A 15,621-nucleotide genomic window follows, 5' to 3' on the forward strand; every position below is an offset into this window, starting at 1 on the left:
GAGACAGGGAAGAAGCTCCTGGCTTCAGTCTGGTCCAGCCCTGGCTATTGTGGGCAGTGAACCAGCAGATGGAAGATCTCTTGATATCCTCTCTCCATCTCTCTTTCTCTCTTTCCCCCACCCCATCCCATAACTGTGCCTTTCAAATAATTAAAATAAATCTTAAAAAAAATAAAAAGAATGCAAATCCTTTAGAGTTTGGGAACAGTAATTCTTCACCTGGAATTTAGTATAACCATGATACATTTCAGTTGTCATTATGTATTATGTATTTTTCACGCATTCTCAAAGTAGGGATGGGGATACATGAAATTCCTATCAAGGTCTTCTGGAGTTTTATATAATTTTTAAAATTTTGTGTATATAATTACATAGAGAAGTCTTATAATTGTTGATATTTGTTTAAAGATATATTTTTTAACATAACTCATATTTTAGAACAACTTGGAAAAAATACGAGACTGTGCTGCTAATACATTTGCAGAAGATTCAGGATATAAAGAATATTACTCAATACCAGTCATGGAATTTTATGGAAGAAGGTAAGGACTTTCAGTAATTATTCACACCCACCATTTGTTGGAAGTTAACAGAGAATAAGAAAAAGGCCAAAATGCAAAGGCTCACTTCAAACCTTAGGAGATGGAGATCCTAGACCAGTAAGTGATGACACTGACTCAACAAAGTAATTAAGTGTTTTGGTTATAACTTCATGCTCCTTGATGCATTCTGTAACTGTATCGTAATCCTCCAAACTTGTAATCAGTTCTTATAACTAGCACAGCGGTGGAGCAGGGATGGAGATGGGAAATGAATCGTACCAGTGGACTGAAGGCAATAGACTCTGCACACAACCCTTTAAAATAATTTAAACTCTCTTCCTGCCAGCTGTTAGTATGTCTGTAACGTTGTGGGGGTGGCATGTCTCCTCTGGTATTTCTAGAATCTTTTTTTAAAATTTTTTATTAAACTTTTATTTAATGAATATAAATTTCCAAAGTACAGCTTATGGGTTACAATGGCTTCCCCCTCCCAAAACTTCCCTCCCACCCACAACCCTCCCCTTTCCCGCTCCCTCTCCCCTTCCAATCACATCATGATTCATTTTCAATTCTCTTTATATACAGAAGATCAGTTTAGTATATATTAGGTAACGATTTCAACAGTTTGCCCCCATATAGCAACACAAAGTGAAAAAAAATACTGTTGGAGTACTAGTTATAGCATTAAATAAGAGTGTACAGCACATTAAAGACAGAGATCCTACATAATATTTTTTTTAAAAAAATTAATTAATTTTCTATGCCATTTCCAATTTAACACCAGGTTTTTTTTTTTTCATTTCCAATTATCTTTATATACAGAAGATCGATTCAGTTTATAATTAGTAAAGATCTCATCAGTTTGTACCCACACAGAAACACAAAGTGTAAAAATACTGTTTCAGTACTAGTTATAGCATCACTGCACATTAGATAACACATTAAGGACAGATCCCACATGGGATGTAAGTACACAGTGACTTCTGTTGCTGACTTAACAATTTGACACTCCTGTTCATGGCGTCAGTAATCTCCCTAGGCTCTAGTCATGAGTTGCCAGGGCTATGGAAGCCTTTAGAGTTCGATGACTTTGATCTTATTCCGATAGGGTCATAGTCAAAGTGGAAGTTCTCTCCTCCCTTCAGAGAAAGGTACCTCCTTCTTTGATAGAATTTCTAGAATCTTTTACATGCTGCATTGTTGGATTTTCACATCGTAAAAACTGTTGGAAATTTAGGAAATAGAGAAAACCTTTGAACTGCAAATGAATTAAAAGCATGTAGGAAGGTTTTGTTTGTTTTTGTTGTTGTTGTTGTTGTTGTTGCTCTTGTTTTTTAAGGCATAGAAGTAGTTGAGAAGATAAGACTGTAACTCTGGTGAATGGTAACTTTCAAAGGGGGACAGAAAGGAGCAAGGGAAAGAAAGCAAAGGAAACTGGATGGGAATGATAGAGGTGGAAGAGAACCAAGAGTGTGAGAGATCACAGAAACCAAATGGGGAAAATCTTCAGAATATGCAAAGAGCATCAAATGCAACAGAGAAGCCTCATCAGTTTGACTGAAGAGAGCCCTCTATGTTTGGCTAAGGCTTGGTAATTAAACTAGAGTAGAGTTGTGGTTCAAAGAGGCTAGTGGCAGAGAGTTGAAGGATGCAGTAGAGAGAGTCAATGAGATGTGAAGAAGTAAAGGCAAAGATTATAAATTTTTTTCAAGATAAGGCTGCGGGGGTAGCAGGATAAGGGATCAAAAGGAATCTTTGAACACTGCCTAGCTGCACATGTAGTGCTAGAGCTGAGGTCAAAGACCATTTGGCTAATGACTCTCATGATTTCAAAGAGAACCAAGTAGCAGACACAGGGTGTGTATCTTCCTGGAGGGGGGCCTCTCACTCAGGGACCCAGCACCTGTTGGCACTCTCCATGAACCATCCTTGCCAAACCAAAAGGTGTCCCGGAGGCACTTGCACGCAAGCCTTTGTTCTCGGGTTCTGTCAAGCTTCTGGAGCACAAGTGATCCTGAGATTGCAGAGAAGCAGCTGGGATAAAAGCTGCTCTTGGTGAGAGGTGATGTAGGTGAAGGAGTACGGTTACTGCCGACATGCTGTTGTTGCATCGAAGGAGATCCAGAAACGAGGCTGCAGTGAAAGTTGGTTTGGTCATGAGTGTTGCTGAATGGTAGATAGCTAGACGTGAATTTGTTGGTTTCCCAAACCAATGTAAACTTTTTTCCCAGACCTAACCAAGACAAAGTAAAAGTAACAGCTTCAATACAGTAACAATCAGTACTTTCCTGGCTTCCTACTAGAGAACCTCAGTCGCTTATAAAATCCAGTCTCTACCAGTTACTCCTAGGATCTCATATGCTAATGAACCAGCATTGTCAGCTACCATGAGGTATCTTCAGTTTCTTTGCTTCCTGTCCAGCTCCCTGTGATGATACACCACTATGCGCACAGAGCCCAAAAAGCCTCATGAAAACAACTGAGCGCTAGTGTCATGGTTGTCTCTGACATTGCTGCTCCTGGTTGTGGAACTTCTGCCACCCCAGGGGCTGGCTCCTTCCAATGCGTGGTAGTGCGCATCAACCCCGAGACACGTTGAAGTCAATCCCAGTGAAGTAGGGAGAATTCTTTCTGCAGTTTTATTGGTTTAAAGGAGGTACTGCCTTCAGTCCCTAATAATCTTTTGGGAAAACAGCTCTCTGAGTCATTTTGCTTGCAGTTGTTCTTTTCTGTGATAGGGGATCCATACTCTGTGGGAGCTGGACTAGAGACCTACAAACATGCCGTCTCAAAATCCCGTCTTCAATTTTAGGGGCATTGGCCAGCGCTGTGGCTTAACAAGCTAATCCTCCGCCTTGCGGCGCCGGCACACCGGATTCTAGTCCCGGTTGGGGCTCCGGATTCTATCCTGGTTGCCCCTCTTCCAGGCCAGCTCTCTGCTATGGCCCGGGAAAGCAGTGGAGGATGGCCCAAGTGTTTGGGCCCTGCACCCGCATGGGAGACCAGGAAAAGCGCCTGGCTCCTGGCTTTGGATCGGCGCGATCCGCCAGCCGCAGCGGCCATTGGAGGGTGAACCAACGGCAAAAAAGGAAGACCTTTCTCTCTGTCTGTCTCTCACTATCCACTCTGCCTGTCAAAAAATTTTTTAAAAATGTATTTAATTTTAGGGGCATTGTCACTAGAGCAAGCTCATGGGTCTTTATATCCTCTTTCTTTGGGCTAACTTATTTTATAGGAAATTCTTGGCCCCTTATGAAAATAAAACCTGTTCCATTGTTCCTCCAGTCATGCCCAGGGGCACCTAAATCTTTGTTTTGGTATAGGCTCAGCTTGCAGTCTTCCGCCATACCAGAATTTTAAAAAATAAGGGCACCAGTCAGATACCCAGTGATCTGACAGTCCAGAAATGCAGAACTCATGAATTATTAAGATGGCAGTTATTGGAACGTGGATTGACAATGGTACAAAAATGTCCTGTTTTTGGAAGAACATTACTAGCATCATGATACTGCTGTGGACGTTCAGATGCATCAGAAATCAACTGTGATAGATAATGTGGCAGGTGCACCAGGGAGGTGTTTGAAGTTCCTCACCATGGTCCCTAAGCTCAGTGCAGGTTCCCATGGAGAAGAATGTGGTGGGAGTTATTTTAAAAGTTATTTTAAGGTTCTCTTAAAGTCCTTACTCATGACCACACGTAGGGTTTTCAGTAAGAACAGAAGTATGTCACAATACAGGACTTGAATGAGGGCACCACGGCTGAGATACAGTCACTTACCCTCAGAATGTTGAATCTTGGCTTTCTGTGCTTGCGGTAATCATCTGTGTGGGGGCCAGTGCTGGCCTACATGCAGGGCGATGAATCTGACTCTGAGAGTTATAAAATTCTCTGGTCAGAAACTCCGAGTAGAATGACCTTCAGCATCACTTGTTTTTCCAGTTTCTAGAGTAGGAGAACCCTCTGTAGGAAGATTGATTTGTTTTGGATGACTGAACTGAATTGCTAGGAGAAAACAGTCCACCTACCTTGGTATGTCTTCAATTCGTAAGTCTGTTTCATTACTTGAGCAGTGGTCTAAAAGTGCATCACTGAGTACCAATGTTACCAAAGTCACAAATGTAGTCAGCACCTCCCAATCCCATAGCAGTCAAGCCAGAGACAACTCCCTGGAGAACACGCTAAAAACAGAGGTGCTGGCCCTGGGATTCTCTTGGAGCAGGATAATGTAGAGCTGAGACAACCTAATATATTCAGTGTGAGCCACAATGCCTATACTTACGGAGGCAGTCTTTCAGAACTTGGTATATCCCCATTGAGGTTTGTGGTATTCACTCTTATCAGTGTGTACATTATAAAAAAAAAAAAAGACAAGCTGTCATTTTCTAAAAATTAGTCATCCAATAAAAATCAAGCATGCAAGTCTGATCCACACATCTCCTAAAGGTCCTAGAGCCTATGGCCACTGTGGTTGGAAGGGCACATCAGCCCCCAGATCTCCGTAGGATTCAGAATATCTGCCTCTTCGTTTTCGAGGCTGGGATCTGGTAAGCTAGCGAAGTCCCCATTGATGAAGGTGGCACCTCCTAAGCCAGGACCTACAGACAAGTGACAAGCCCTACTGTAGTCTAGTACTATAGCTGTGATGCATGGGTAAAAACAGCCTGCAGTTAATATTCTTGTGGTCTATTTTCCTTTCAAAGGGGAGAGGATGAAGTATGGGAAGAATAACACCCTGGAATACAGGTGATCAGATCTTCAAACATCTCCATCCATGCACTGAGAAATTGCACTTAGAAATGGAGGCAAAGTAGAGTTCAGGGAAGAGACAGTGTTAGTCTTTGGGTAACTCGTAACAGTTTTCCTAATTTATAACAGCCTTCCAATCACTGGCCCACAGAAACCAGCGATTTTCCCTCCGCGAATGGGCAAGGAGTTTCCTTAGCAGAGAGTCACTAGCTCATTTCTCCACAAATCTCTCAGCATTATCTGGAAAACTGACACTTCCTAAGCAGCAGAGTGAAGAGCTGTGGGGGAGAGGGGAGGACCATTGTCTATCATTCTGTATTTATAGCAATGAACAGTTGTATCTAAAGAAGAAACCCAGCAAACAGTAACAGGCTTCCCACTGACAGAGGTAGGGTCAGCAGCTGAAGTACTCGCTGATGGAATGTGAGGTGGGGATAGTTCCTTGTGGAGGGAACAGGAGGAAGGCTGTCATTTGTTATTTGTGATGATAGGCCACTCCAGGGAACAGTAACTCAAAATGTTGTCACTTTTCCATTCCAGTGTGAGGGGCCCAGGGCTACAAACCCCGCCTAGGCACACAGGAAGCTGGTGGTGGTGTGGGGGGTGTTCTCTAGTTTAATGCTGCAACAAGTAAAATCCAAGGAGCCAGTGATGCCAAAAAGCATCATTGAAGGTCAGATTCAAGGTAAACCCCTGGAAAAAAAAATACATATATAATTGAATCAAAAGAGTAGGAGGAAAGTCAGCTGCAGGTTAGAAGATGAGCTCAGACCTCCTTCAGACAGAGTTTGAGCCTCCAGTAATTTTTAGGCACTACCCTGATCACTGATGTGGGAAGGACAAGTCAATCCAAAATGCTAGTGTAATGACTGGATTATTAAGAGTTGAGGGGCTGGCGTTGGGACACAGAGGGCTAAGCTGTGACTTGGGACACCTGTATCCCATATCAGAGTCTGGGCTCCAGTCCTGTTTTCACCTCTGCTTCCTATTCAGCTTCCTCCTAATGCACCTAGTAGGCAGCAGATGATGGTTCAAGTACTGACTTCCTGCAACACACATATGGGAGACCCAGTTGGAATTCCTGGCACCTGGATTCAGCATGGCCCAGCCCCAGGTGTTGTGGGCAGTTAGGGAATGGACCAGCAGATGAATGATCTCTAGCTCTCTGTCACTCTACCTTTCAAATAAATAAAGATGAATAAATATTTTTATTTATTTATTTTTAATTTTTTTACAGGCAGAGTTAGACAGCAAGAGAGAGAGAGAGACAGAGAGAAAGGTCTTCCTTTTTCCGTTGGTTCACCCCCCAAATGGCCAGTAAGGCCGGCGCGCTGTGCCGATCCGAAGCCAGGAGCCAGGTGCTTCTCCTGGTCTCCCATGCGGGTGCAGGGCCCAAGGACTTGGGCCATCCTCCACTGCCTTCCTGGGCCACAGCAGACAGCTGGATTGGAAGAGGGGCAACTGGGACAGAACTGGTGCCCCAACCGGGGCTAGAACCTGGGGTGCTGGCGCTGCAGGCAGAGGATTAGCCTAGTGAGCCACAGCACCGGCCAAGATGAATAAATATTTTAATGATAGTTGATAACCATGTTAATATATTTATTATCAACTAGAATTTAAGCTACAATTTTTTGTGTTTGTTATAGGAAGATTGCCAGCACAGAAGAAAAATCACAAGCCACCTCAAAGTTAGAAAAACATCTTTTTTTCTTTCTTTTTCATAGCTATTATGTGATTTGTTTTGAACTTGAAGCTTTCTATCAGCAGCTGTATAAGACCCAGTGGTGGGGAGCCATAAATGAAATTGTGAACAGTCTGAGAGTGAAAAGACTTCCACTGACAGATGCTCAATTGCATGACCAATTTAAGAAAAATTTGGTTTCAAAAAAGCTATGAAATGCAAGGTATTTCTGTGATTACCATATACTTTAATATTTGAAGTTATATATTATTAATGTATGTCTCAAATGTTTATCTTAGGCATAAATAGTAGGTTAAAGTCCTTAACTTGAAATAGAAATTCTACATTTTAGTAGCTGAAAGGCTATAAAATTATGGGTTATAAATGTCTGGCAGAGTATAAAACCTGTTAATTAATGGGCTTGTGATTAATGTTAATAGTGGCTAATATTTGTTGATTGCTTATTTTGTGTGCTGGTCACTATCGTAAATCAACAAACTCTTCCACAGAGCTAGTTCTTTTCTCATTCCTCTCACACGGTGGAGAAATTTGAGGTTCAGAGAGTTAAGGATCTCATCCAAGTCACACAGTTTGTAAAAGGCAGAGCCAGACTTCAGGTCTAGGGAATTAACCTAGGGAACAAACCAAACTCCTATGACTGTTCCAACAAGCCTTGAATTATAGTTCTGAAACCAGTCAATTAAGATTACCAACTTCAAAGGTTAGACTAGCATTTACTTTCTGTTTATCTCTTAATACCGATAAGTCTAAAATTTGGTAAAGCTAGTTTAATTTTAAAATGTTAACAACTCAGAATGTCTAAAAGATGACTGACTTTTTTTAGCTCTGTATTGAGACCTAAAGCACAGAAAGCAAACTATTTCCACAACTATATATTTTAAGTTTCCAGATTTATAGGTTAAAAGATGTTTAAGAAAGAGAAGGAGCCCATCTCTGTAAAATATTTCAGAAAGCTGGTTATCTACCCGTTTTGGTTGTCTATAATAAAGAAACATCTGGGGCTGGTGTAGTGGCAAAACATGTTAAGCCATTGCCTGTGAGTCTGGCATCCCATATGGGTACCCATTCAAGTCCTGGCCGCTCCACTTCTGATCCAGCTCCCTGCTGATACACCTTAAAAAGCAGCAGAAGATATGACCCAAATGCTTGGGTACCTGATTAGAGTTCCAGGCTCCTGGCTTTGATCTGACCTAGTCCTGGCTGTTGCAGCCATTTGGGAAGTCAACCAGCAGATGGAAGGTGTTCTCTCTCTCCTGTCCTCTCTAACTTTTCCTTTAAAACAAAAAATAAGTTTTTTAGAAGAAAAAATTACAATTTCCACTTAAGGGGGCAGAGGAGCAGGAGAAAAAATAGGAGACAACAGTGACTTTCCAAAAATGCTTTATAGTTCTTGACATTTCTTTACAGCCCTACAACTTCAGTCATTTCCCAATGAGAAGCTTTTCACTGGACTCTTATCAAAGTTCAGCTCCAGTGAGCAGCAATTATTTGATTCTGTTAGTACATTTCATGTGCTTTTTTACTCCTTAAACCAAACTTTAGGTGCATTGTGAAAAATCTGATTGTGGCCTTAATAATTTTAGAGTATCCCATTTGGTTTGAAGTCTGCTGTAGAAAGAGGACTATCTGCTGTTTTCCATACATTCAGTCGTAAAACCTCAAGCTCGACAATAAATGTGTCTGATGAAGCAGGTTTTGCAATTTTCCACCACGCTGCTCTGTACAACAGAGTTCCTATTATATGTCAGTTGTGCAACGCTAACTTCAATGTCAACCAGAGACGCTTTATCATGTTCAGCCAAGGTATCATACAATTTTTAAATCTGAGCTATTTTTGACTCACTCTTTATTCACTGTTAAGTTTGCAGATGGAACCTATAGCAAAATTAAAATTTGGAATTGATGGGGCAACTTTGTGGTGGTTAAGTCACCACCTGTGACAGCAGCATCCTATATGGGCATCAGTTTGAGTTCCAGCTGCTCAGGGTCTGATCCAGCTCTCTGCTAATGCACCTGAGAAAATAGCAGAGGATGGACTAAATACTTGAGCCCCTTCTACTCATGTGAGAAACTCAGAAGAAGCTCCTAGCTCTTGGCTATAACCTGGCCCAGCCCTGGCCATTGTGACCATTTGGGGAGTGAGCCAGAGGATGGAGAGTCTTTCTGTCTCTCCCTCCCTTTCTTTGTAACTCTGCTTTTCAAAAACAAATATTTTTTAAAAAAAATTTAGGGTTGATAACTAGAGCAAATGAGGCTTGGTTTCATTTATCTAAGAAAGGCTCCTTTTAGTTTTCTAAGTATCATGTATTACTAGTTTATATAGTATTATATTTGTTTGTTGTATCTTTCTCACTTGAATGTAAGATCTATAAAGAGCAAGGATCTGGTCTACATTGTCTGCCATGTACACTAGTGTTCCATAGAAAGCCTAGCATTAGTAGTTGCTCAGGAAATATTTGTTGAATGAAGGGATGAATGCAGGATAATATTTAGTAAGCACAGACATAATTAATATATACTGATGTACCATAGAAATTCAGAGAAAAGGGATATAAATATGACCACTCATATTGGAACATCTGTTCTTTATCAGTGGAACATCTGTTCTTTATCCCAGGTGCTATTATTTCAACCTAATTTGGCTCCTGAACTTAGGCAGGGTGCTAAACTTCAAAGTCATAAGTTAATTGTCCCATGTTGGGGGAGACTTAATCCAATTACAGTGTTCATGAAGTGATCCTGGTGGGAGGTCCTTGGATCATGAGGACTGTACTCTCAGGAGCTGGTTCTCTCGAGAGGGTTGGTTATGGAAGCCTGGTTGGGCCCAGCCACTCCCTCTGCTTCCTGGCTCACCATGTGATCCTTCTGGTGTCACCTAACAGCCAAACAGAGGAGGCTGCCCGATCTTAGTCTATGAACCACCAAACCTTTGAGCTAAATTAACCTTATAGTGATGAAAAGCTAACTTATCAGGATTCTCAATCAGAGAACAGTTCCTGCAAATTACATGTACTTATATTCAGTAGAAAATCCCTTTATAATAATAATTTAAAATTAATAGCCCCTTCAAGGCTAGCCTGGTTTAAATTTTAAAAGTATATATTTCTGAGCTGGCGCCGCGGCTCAATAGGCTAATCCTCCACCTGCAGCGCCGGCACACCGGGTTCTAGTCCTGGTCGGGGCGCCACATTCTGTCCCAGCTGCCCCTCTTCCAGTCCAGCTCTCTGCTGTGGCCCAGGAGTGCAGTGGAGGATGGCCCAAGTCTTGGGTCCTGCACCCGCATGGGAGACCAGGAGAAGCGCACTGGCCGCAGCAGCCATTGGGGAGTGAACCAACGGCAAAGGAAGACCTTTCTCTCTGTCTCTCTGTCTCTCACTGTCCACTCTGCCTGTCAAAAAAAAAAGTATATATTTCCTGATTATTAATTATGAGTATATGTACATATTTTGTACTGGAATAAATTTAACTAGTACAAAAATAATGAAAATGAAAGTGATGGTTTTCTATAACTGAAATGGAAAATAGAATTAAATTGCCAGAAATGGCCAATGCAATAATATTGGCATTAAGAGGGGTGATTTAATATTTAACACAATCAACTATCATAATAAGCTGTGTTAAATTTTTACACACAGCAAAAATAGTGTTATGCTTTAATCCTATTAATGGCTAAATTTGGTACTCTATCACAATAATTAGAAGTTATTTATTTGCTTGAAAGGCAGAATTACGGAGAGACAGAGGGAGATTCAGAGAGGTCCTCCATCCACTGATTCACTCCTCAAATGGCCAAAACAGCTGGAGCTGTGTCAGTCTGAAACCAGGAGCTTCTTCCGTGTCTCCCACATGGATGGCATGGACCCAAGCACTTGGGCCATTCTCTGCTTTTCCAGGCACATTAGCATGGAGCAGGATCAGAAGTAGAGCAGTCAGGACTCGAACCAGTGCTCAAATGTGATGTCAGTGCTACAGGTGGCAGCTTCTCCTACAACACCACAGCGCTGGCCCCAAAATGTCTTAGTATTAAGACTCTCTATTCGGGGCCGGCGCCGTGGTTCACTTGGCTAGTCCTCCACCTGTGGCGCTGGGATCCCATATGGGTGCTGGATTCTAGTCCCAGGTGCTCCTCTTCCAGTCCAGCTCTCTGCTGTGGCCCAGAAAGGCAGTGGAGGATGGCCCAAGTGCTTGGGCGCCTGCACCTATGTGGGAGACCAGGAGGAAGCACCTGACTCCTGGCTTTGGATCAGTGCAGCGCTGACCGTGGTGGCCATTGGGGGGTGGGCCAACAGAGGGAGGACCTTTCTCTCTGTCTCTCTCTCTCACTGTCTAACTCTATCTGTCAGATAAAAAAAAAAAAGACTCTATTCAATACAAAATGAGCATAATTGAGGTATATTTCAGCCAAATTGAAGTGCAGTGGTTAGACTATTGTTTAAAGATGTGTTATCTTGAAGTCCTTTTTAGCATGAAAAAAATGTTAAATTGAAGTCTCTCATTCATCCTCTTACATCTTAGATTTCCATTAGCTGAGAATTGGATAGATTTTGAAGTATGGAAAATATATATGACTCTACTTGCGATATTGTCATTTAATCAACACAAAATTGCCCCAACTATGAGTTTCACCTTCCACTTGGGAGGTAGAGTTTCCAAGTCTGCTCTGATGTGTTGTGAGGTGCAAGTGACATGATTGGATGCTTTGATCAATAGTTGTGCTTAATCCTATTTGATGTGATCCTCCCATTTATCTAAACGTAGCGATTTCATTCTTAGACATAGAAGCCTTTTTTTTTTCTTATTAAAGTAGGAAACTGCTATATGTTAATAATCATTCTTATATGTTCATTCCCTTCTAAAACAGACTCATCCAAAGTGGACATGAAGAAAGAAAGAACTGGTAAGACATAGTAAAATATCAGTGCATTTTAAAAAGTTATGCATATACTAAAACTTTTTTAGACTACATTATCTCCAAAGTGTTCTGTTGCAGAAAAATTTCGTGTGATGAAGTTTTGTATTCAATTTGAAGTCTAAATTTTTTTCTACCCATGCTTACTTGTTGATATTCCTCGTAAAATTTTGTTGTGTTTGTTTTCTTATTTAAAGCTGTGGTATCATCTGTTGCTTCTAAAACATTCAGGCCCCAAAGTTGTTTTTATGCCTTAAGCAAAGCAGTTACTATGTAGTTTTTTAGATATACTGCTTTCTATTGGCATTAGCATTTTATGAGGATTAAGCCTTTTTAAAATTTTTTATTTGAAAGGCAGAGAGAGAGAGAGAGAGAGAGAGAGAGAGAGAGAGAGACTGAGATCTCCCAACTGCTGGCTTACTGACCAGATGCTGGCATCAGTCAGGGCTGGGCTAGGCCAGAACCATGAGCCTAGAATTCAACCTGGGTCTCCATGTGGGTGACAGGGACCTAACTACTTGAGCCATCAACTTGTGCTTCCCAGTGTGTGCATTAGCAGGAAGCGGGAATGAAGAGTGCAGCTAGCTCCAACATGGGATGTGAGCATCTCACATGGTGGCTTAACCCACTGCTCCAAAACCTCACTTGATAAGCCATTCCTGACTGAGGCAATATACTTGATCTAAGAATTGAGTATGAAGAAAAGCAGAAAATTTTCAAAGATTATACCTTCTGTGTGTATATTTAAGAGTCTGTACATTCATCCTCTATATAAGATGATTCAAGAGGGTCTTGATTTTTTTTTTTTTTTTTGACAGGCAGAGTGGACAGTGAGAGAGAGAGTCAGAGAGAAAGGTCTTCCTTTTGACGTTGGTTCACCCTCCAATGGCCGCCGCGGTAGGCGCGCTGCGGCCGGCGCACCGCGCTGATCTGATGGCAGGAGCCAGGTGCTTCTCCTGGTCTCCCATGGGGTGCAGGGCCCAAGGACTTGGGCCATCCTCCTCTGCACTCCCTGGTCACAGCAGAGAGCTGGCCTGGAAGAGGGGCAACCAGGACAGGATCGGTGCCCCGACCGGGACTAGAACCTGGTGTGCCGGCGCCGCAAGGCGGAGGATTAGCCTAGTGAGCCGCGGCGCCGACCGAGGGTCTTGATTTTAAAGATACTACTTACAAAGGCCTGAAGTGGCAAGGGGAGGGGATAGTAGTGACTGGGACTGGGCCACCTGTTGTTGGGGGAGGATCTCAGCAAATGTGAGGTGGCCTCTTTGTCCTTTCTCCTCCACTTTCGCACCAGGGATCTTCATTGGCAGGACAGAGAGCAGACTGGTAAATGGAAGCGAGTGGCCCTAGAGAAGAAAGAGGAAGCTTGCCTGGCCCACCTACCCTGTGGCATTTTCAGTGCAGTTTGAAGAGTACAGCTTCTGCATTTTCACTCTTTTTCTCCCTTATTTTCTAAGTATCACCTGTGCCTTCCTTATATAATGTAATTTCTTTACTGTATCTCCCTCACTTGAATTAAGACCAATAAGTGATGAGGATTTGGCCTCTTTTGTTTGCCGTGGTTTTCTAGCTCCCAGAGTAATATCTGGCCTTAGCAGATGCTCAGGAAATCCATGTAGAGTGGGCACATGGTTGTTGAATGCAGCGTACCATTTCATAGTCACGGGCATAATTAGTAAATAGTAGCATACCATGGAAATTCAGAGAAGGGGAAGTCAGCATGGCTTTCAGATCCCAGTAATGCATCCTCAGGGTTTTCAAAGAATAATTTCTTCAGGCTATATGAGTATAACGATTCTCTGACTTCTAGCATTTCTTAAACCTCACCACTATTGATGCTGTGGACTAACTAGTTCTTTCTTATAAGTATGAATGACCCAAGGATCTTGTTAAAATCTGGATTGTGATTTAGAAGAACTAGGGTGGGAGCCAAGATACTGCGTTTCCATTAAGCACATTTTAAAGGAATAAAGGATGGAGTGGCATATAAGAATTGTATTACTACTCCTAGGTTGTGTTGAAATAACTTTTGGAGGTGGGTGAACTGTAGAGGTGGAGGGATCGGTGGGGAACTGTGTGTGTGTTGTTGTTGTTGTTGCTGCTGCTGCTGCTGCTGTTTCTGGTGTGGTTTTTGAAAATGCCGCTTTAGATCATTTTGATGTTTCTCCTGAGAGCAGTTAACTGCTTTCCACTGATGGAGATGAACCAGCACTGGCTGGAGCAACTTAAAAATGTCAGTAACAAGCTGCACGTTGCAGATCTTGGCCATTCAGCTTGCCTAACTGGATGAAATTTTTGCTGTTTCACCTGATTTGGATTCAAGTCTTAACTCACCTCCTCTCCTGTCTGTTTTAGACCCTATTTCCTGGCCCATCTTCTTGTTTGACCCTCCGTGTTTCCACCGGCCCTGGCAAGCCCGCTCGCTCCACTGAAAAGTGCTAGCCTGACTGGGCTCCATCAGATTCATATTTAACATGAGCCCTAATACTCAGTAGCTTTTCAAGATTCCAACCCTGATCTCACACATAGCAGTCTCACTCCTGGCTGTTCTTGGGCTGACTTCCACCTCTGCCTATTTGTCTCCCCAAACAACATTGTAGCTACACCTAGCTTCCCTTTCCTGTGTCCTGGCCATATACTGGAGGGCCTCTGAAGATCTCGTGCAGAAGTGGGCCTTAAGTTTGCCCATGGCATTGCAGTAGTTTTTCAATAGGTAAAAAAGAAAAGAAGACGGCATTTCAGCTGCATGTAACAGAAAGAGCAAAGACTTAGAACCTGAAAATAACACCAGGGCCGTGTGATGATGACTAGTGTTCAGCCTAGTAAGGAAAAATAAGCCATCCTTGTATGGGGGAATGAGGGTGAAGTTTTTCCCCAGTGCTTTTAGATTTATAGCAAAATTGAGCTGCAAGTGCAGAGTTCCTGTATCCCTTCTGCCCACAAACATGTACAGCCTCCCCCTCTATTGACATTACCTGCCACACTAGTGTTACCTGTTATGGTAGATGAACTTACATTGACATGTTATCACCCAAAGTCTATACTTTACATTAGAGTTCACTCATAGTATTGTGTACTTTGTGGCTTTTGACAAATGTATAGTGACATGTATCCAACATTGCAATGTCAAAAAAATTTTTCATGAAAAATTAATTTAAAAATGTATTTTATGAAAAAATGCATAGATTCCAAAAAATTTTACAACAAAATAAACTTATGTTTTAATTCTGTTTTCCATCATCATTTTAAAATATCCTCATATATATGTTTGAATTCTTTTTTTTTTTTTTTAAATTTTTGACAGGCAGAGTGGACAGTGAGAGAGAGACAGAGAGCAGAGAGAAGGGTCTTCCTTTTGCCATTGGTTCACCCTCCAATGGCCGCTGCAGTAGGCGCGCTGCGGCCGGCGCACCGCGCTGATCCGATGGCAGGAGCCAGGTGCTTCTCCTGGTCTCCCATGGGGTGCAGGGCCCAAGGACTTGGGCCATCCTCCACTGCACTCCCTGGCCACAGCAGAGAGCTGGCCTGGAAGAGGGGCAACCGGGACAGGATCAGTGCCCTGACCAGGACTAGAACCCGGTGTGCTGGCGCCGCAAGGCGGAGGATTAGCCTAGTGAGCCGCGGCGCCGGCCTGAATTCTTTAAATATTTTTATTTATATAAGGGAACAACCTTAACATATTTCACATGTACAATATTAAGAACATAATGATATTTCCTAC

The 15,621-nt window shown here is 42.4% G+C and overlaps 1 protein-coding gene across 1 annotated transcript in view; it reads left to right on the plus strand.

Annotated features, from left to right (window-relative positions):
- ANKAR (ankyrin and armadillo repeat containing) overlaps positions 1 to 15,621 on the plus strand; it is a 64,848-nt gene that overhangs the window by 11,149 nt on the left and 38,078 nt on the right. The window contains 4 exon segments of the mRNA XM_062189103.1: positions 439 to 542; positions 7,014 to 7,156; positions 7,159 to 7,193; positions 8,575 to 8,794. Of these exon segments, the coding sequence (XP_062045087.1) occupies positions 439 to 542; positions 7,014 to 7,156; positions 7,159 to 7,193; positions 8,575 to 8,794 (502 nt within the window).

The sequence above is a fragment of the Lepus europaeus genome, chromosome 1 (genome assembly GCF_033115175.1).
Source record: "Lepus europaeus isolate LE1 chromosome 1, mLepTim1.pri, whole genome shotgun sequence".
NCBI lineage: Eukaryota > Metazoa > Chordata > Mammalia > Lagomorpha > Leporidae > Lepus > Lepus europaeus.